Source organism: Vigna unguiculata, chromosome 8, assembly GCF_037176805.1.
Source record: "Vigna unguiculata cultivar grain cowpea cultivar isolate G323 ecotype 2 chromosome 8, ASM3717680v1, whole genome shotgun sequence".
Taxonomy (NCBI): domain Eukaryota; kingdom Viridiplantae; phylum Streptophyta; class Magnoliopsida; order Fabales; family Fabaceae; genus Vigna; species Vigna unguiculata.
Genome location: NC_140799.1, coordinates 22,175,436 through 22,181,111, shown reverse-complemented (window position 1 = coordinate 22,181,111; position 5,676 = coordinate 22,175,436). Strand labels below are relative to the sequence as shown.

The following is a 5,676-nucleotide window of genomic DNA, read 5'->3' as shown; positions in this document are numbered from 1 at the left end:
TAATTGATGAGTTTTAACGCAAAATGTGGGTATATTTGTTGAAAAGAAAGAATGAAGCACTTCTGGTGTTCAAGAAATTCATGAAACTTGTAGAAAGACAAAGTGGAAAGAAGCTTAAGTTCTTAAGAACTGATGGGGGAGGAGAGTATTCCTTAGAGGATTTTAGAGAATACTGTGAAGAAGTTAGGATTGAACACGAAATTACTCCTCCATACACACCCCAACACAAGGGTGTGACTGAGAGAAGGAATAAAACTCTTGTGAATATGATTAGATGCATGTTAAAAATTAAAGGTTTGCCAAAAGAACCATGGGAAGAAGCAGCATTGACAGCAATCTATGTCCTTAACCGTTCACCTACAAAGAGGCTGAAAGGGATTACACCAGAGGAAGCTTAGGGTGGGGTAAAACCAAATGTTTCACTAAGAGTCTTGGGGTCTCTTTGTTTCAAGCACATACCTTACCAACACCGCAGCAAGCTGGATGATAAGGGATCACGTCTAATCCTTATTGGTTTCCACTCAACAGGAGGTTACAAGATGTTGGATCCTGAAACAAACCAAGTACATATTAGTAGAGATGTGGTGGTGGATGAAACCTCTATTTGGAATTGGAAACAAGAACACAGGAAGACAATTACTTAGCCTACACTTGTAATAGAGGAAAACAATATTGGGGTGGTGCTAGCAGATCAAGAGGTTCACATAAGGAGGTCATCGAGAACAATCCAGAAACCATCTCATCTAAGTGATTATGAGGTGATACATGATGTTGATATAACAACAGAAGGTAACTTGGTACATTTTGCACTAATTGCAGAATCTGAACCTGTGAGTTTTGTTGAGGCAGCAGCTATTAACAATTGGTGGGATGTTGTGAAGGAAGAAATAACATCAACTGAGAAGAACCAGACTTGGGAATTAGTTGATCTTCTGTATGGAAAGAAACCTATAGACTTGAAATGGGTTTATAAAGTGAAAGTGAATCCAAAAGGGGAGATAATGAGATACAAAGCTAGATTGGTGGTGAAAGGCTTTCTACAGAAACCATGGGTTGATTATGGAGAAATTTTCTCTCAAGTAGCAAAGATAGAAACTGTAAGAATAATAGTATCTTTGGCTGTGTTCTTCTAGTGGCCTATGCATTAGTTGGACGTTAAGGCAAACTTTTTAAAATGGGTTTTTGGAAGAAGATGTGTACGTAAGACAACCATTTGGTTTTGTTGTTAAAGGACAGGAGGAGAAAGTGTACAAGTTGAGAAAGGCCCTATACGGCTTGAAGCAAGCTCCAAGAGCTTGGAACCAGAGGATAGATCAGTTTCTTAGGTTGCTTGGTTTCGGTAGGTGTAGTTTAGAATATGGTGTGTACATACGAAGCCTTCCAGCTGACTTTGGCGTAAACAATAAGTTGATTGTATGTTTGTATGTCAACGATTTATTGGTTACTAGAGGCAACAACGAAGCAATCAACCAATTCAAACAGTAGATGAAAAGTGAGTTTGAAATGAGTGATCTAGGTGAGCTCAATTATTTCCTTAGTATTGAGTTTACTAAGACAAAGCATGGTGTTGTAATGCATCAAACCAAGTACACTGGAGACCTGCTGAAACGTTTTAAAATGGAGCATAGTAACCCTGTAGTCACACCTGTACAGGCTGGACTGAAATTGGAACCAGAATCTGATGATGAATTCGTTAACGCCACAAATTATAGGAGGATGGTTTGGAGTTTAAGGTATTTGTGCAATTCTAGACTAGATTTGAGTTTTAGTGTTGGTGTTATAAGTAGATACATGCAAGATCCAAAGGAATCACAAATGTATGTTGCCAAAAGGATTCTACAATACTTACAAGGGACAATGGGGTGCAGGATTCTGTTTCCAAACGGACAAACTAATTCAGAATTGGAATTAGTTGGATATTCTGATCAGATTGGTGTGGAGATAGGAGTGATAGGAAGAGTCCTACTGGGTATATCTTTTTCCTTGGAAGAGCTCCAATCTCATGGAACTCAACTAAGGAATTTGTGGTGGCTTTATCTTCATGTGAAGCTGAGTATATTGCAGCTTCAGGAGCAAGTTGTCAAACAGTCTGGCTGGAAATGGTGCTGAAAGAATTGAATGTGGAACTGTCAAGCAAAGCTAAGTTGCTTCTGGATAACAAGTTTGCAATTGATTTGGCAAAGCACCCAGCATCACATGGAATTAACAAGCATATTAAGACACAATTTCACTATGTAGTGGAAAACTGAAAATTGAACACTGCACATCTGAATTGCAGTTGGCAGATTTGTTCACTAAAGCATTTAGAGCAGAAAGGTTTCGCTGGTTGAGAGATGTTGTTGGCATTGTTAATGTCAAAATCAATTTGACTTAAGGAAGAGTGTTAGGTATTAAGTTAAATACCTCACAGTGCTATTAGGTGTTAAATAAAACGTCTCTTAAGTTTATGTTGTAATTTCAGTTTTGAATGTGTGGCTATATATATATATATATATATATATATATATATACCTCATTCCTTTGTAAAATGTGACTGTGAAATACAATTAGTTTTGTTCCTTCAGTTTAGTTTTTTCTGCATCTCGTTTCTACCTAACAACTTGCTTTTTGTTAAGTTGTTTGACCTACCATGTATACTTTCTTTCCGTTATTTTTTGTTTAAAATTAATTAGCAGCGGACAAATATATAGGTTTTGTCAACACGAATCTGACAATATCTCAAAACAAGAAATTGATTTTAATTGTATTAGGTAACCACTTAACTAAGATTAAAGATGATGTGTGATTAACATATAGGCCATAGAAAAAACATTCCAATAAAAGTAATATAAAAATGTGACCATTTTAATTTGCCATACATATATCTCCCCATCGATTGAGTACACAAAAAGGTAACCACTACTCGAACATCAAAGACAAAAACGACCATTGTTTGACGAACAAAAGCTAATAAGGATGCTACTAGACTACATGAGAGACGTTGGAGATAAGATAGTATTGTTGTGTTCACCCGATATTTGTAATAACAGCTACTATAGTGCAATTGAAGTAATTTGAAAATTAATAATTACAAAAAAAATGGAGCCAACTAGAAGAGATATCCTTATAATGTTCGTTGGTCCATGCAAAGGCTTCTTTTAGACTTGAATACTTGGTTACTTGGTTACTTGGCCAACACAACCACCTTACTCAGAATCCATAGCACTAGGGAAAACTCGAAGGCAAATAGAGTATGAAGCAATCCTCGATCAAGTGAATACCCATACACCGTTATTCCCCCGTGATTGTGCTGTAAATATGTTACTGTAAAAGTAGAACATCATAAAGAGATTAGTTTAAGCCTCATTTTCAATTAGAACATCATAAAAACTCACTTAAAGTTTGTCGGGTTTGGAAAGATGAAAGTTGTGGCGGGATGACTGATACGTGTATGTTGGAGGAATCATCAGAATCAGTGTCACTAGCGAGGCCCTCAGACACCTGAGATTTGCAATGCTCTGATTCAGCAGATGCAGTGGTGACGAGCATGTGCCATCTTGTGGCAATTGCGACTATTCCCTGTGCTCTGTGCGTGATTCTGGCTGCTCCCAAAATGCATAAGAAGAAGCCACTCAGTTGCACTGCCGAACAAATCTGCATGGAAAAATTGTGATTGAAAATTGTAATTGGGGTAGTTTGAAAAAGAAGCTAATTAATGAATAGTAGAGCTTATTACCAGAAGGTCACCAGAATTGAAGAAGGTCTTATCAGAGTTGGAAGCCAAAACGAGGAGCAGAGCACCGAGCTGACTAACAGTGATGGTAACGACACATCCAATTATGAAGAATCTATACCTATGACTCGTGACCCACAACTGTCTCCTGATCCTCACATGCTCTTTGAATATCACCCCTGCCTCTGACCCACACCCTTCAAACAGTTTGTGTACCCCTTCAAACCTAAGCTTCTGAAGCTCACATGTGAGTCTGAACAGCACACACACCAACAGGAACACCCCTGTTCTGTAAACCCAACACACCAACACCAACACAAACACGATTGAGTTCAGAGGAAACCCGGGTCTTGAGTCTGCTCCTGAGATCTTCACTGCTGAAAAGAATATAATCTTGTGGACAAGCTCCACCAAGAACGAGGGTAGGATTATGTATGTCAAGTATCTGAATGCCTTCTCAAGCTCTCGTGTGTACCCGCGTCGAACATAGTTTGTGTCTTCTTGCAAAGCGTCTAGGAACAGAAGCTGTCTAAGCCCATACCTGCATCACAAACATCCCTCAAATCATTTCTGTTCTTAACCTTCAATTTTGTTGATTCCATATAACTTATTACATACTTCTTTTTTATTTCTCTTCTTATCACATACATCCTACATAAATATACTCTCTCTATATTTATATATATTGAATGTTGATAAACTTTTTCTGTACAACAATAATAATTTTTCTAGGATTGAAGTATGCTTAAAATGATTTTCTAATAAATAAACTGTGCTAATTACTTTCTTGTAACCTTGATTTCAAGTGCTTTTATATTGCAAGATGTATTTCAACTTTTGTTTTCTTACATTGAATCAATTGACTTAGATTTGAAAATCTTTCCAAATGTTAACGGACAGGATTCTAGTTCCTGAGGTTTAATGGTATTACTTATATTGGAATTATAATAGTATATACCTTTTAAGAAATTATTAAATAGCCTAGTATTGCATGCTTTTCATTAATTTATATATGCATGTAGTTAAGTGTTATTCATTTCATCTTATAAAATTAAAAAGCAATAAAATAAAAACATAATAACTGTTATCTCCTTACTATAATTATTGTAGTTTTAATTATATGGAGACAATTTCTCCTTTTTCCTAGAAGTTCTTACAAAGAAAAATTAGATACGGTGATAAAGTAGATGAAAAGAAGAAGTCGAAGTTGATTAGAAAGAAAGAAATATGAGGAAAAACAAGTTCAAAAGATGTTTAACCAATAATATAACTAACAATGTATAAAGCTATTTATGCAAAAATATCACATATACGCGTAGGATGAGGTGAGGTGTTTGTTTTAGTATACCTTCTGAAGAAACTGGAGATTGTAAAGAAGGAAATAATGGCGAGGCCAGATTCTGGTAGTTGAACAAGCTTGTTGAAAGAGAAGGGGTCATCTTCTGGTGCGGAAGTAGGGATTTCAACGAAGATAGACGTGAGAAGAGGAACAAGGATGGTGAAGAAGATGAAAGTCACGTAGGATATGAGTTTTCCAATGCATGAAGAGTGGTCAAGGGCACACCACTTGAGGCTGATGCGAAAGTTTCGCAGTTCATCGAAGATCATGGACTTTGATCTCGCATATGATGGCTGTAGGAGCAAGGGAACACTGCTGTTTATGGGTTGGAGCTGGTGGGGTTGCTGTTCTTCATTTGGGTTGTTTTCAGCAAAAGACACTCTTCTGTTTGAGGGTTCAATGTCAATGCTTGTGTTGTTGGGTTTGGAGGGATTCATCGTTTATTGAGAATGTTAAGAACAGAGACAGTCTTTTTTAGTGAAGAAATATTGTGGAGTTGTAAGAAGCAAGAATGCAATGATTGTGTTTATTTCTACTCTGATGTTGTTGGGATTAACTACTGAAGCATCACGATTAATTAAGATATGATGTATAGTTATAGCATACTGGAACAACTTTTTTACTT

General features: G+C 36.8%; 1 protein-coding gene across 1 annotated transcript; it reads right to left on the bottom strand.

Annotated features, from left to right (window-relative positions):
- Nucleotides 1-2,817: 2,817 nt before the first annotated feature.
- On the bottom strand, nucleotides 2,818-5,676 carry LOC114194007 (Ras guanine nucleotide exchange factor K). Its single transcript, XM_028084031.2, has 4 exons — nucleotides 5,061-5,676; nucleotides 3,716-4,253; nucleotides 3,375-3,633; nucleotides 2,818-3,303 (listed from the first exon to the last, which is right to left on the bottom strand). Exons 1-4 carry the CDS (start codon nucleotides 5,486-5,488, stop codon nucleotides 3,164-3,166), a joined length of 1,365 nt encoding a protein of 454 aa, XP_027939832.1. The 5' UTR covers nucleotides 5,489-5,676; the 3' UTR covers nucleotides 2,818-3,163.

Coding starts and splice junctions, on each gene's coding strand:
- LOC114194007 (XM_028084031.2), bottom strand. CDS start 5,488: ATGAATCCCTCCAAACCCAACAACACAAGCATTGACATTGAACCCTCA. Junction 4,254..5,060: donor ATCTCCAGTTTCTTCAGAAG/GTATACTAAAAC, acceptor TTTGTGATGCAG/GTATGGGCTTAGACAGCTTC. Junction 3,634..3,715: donor TCAATTCTGGTGACCTTCTG/GTAATAAGCTCT, acceptor TTTTCCATGCAG/ATTTGTTCGGCAGTGCAACT.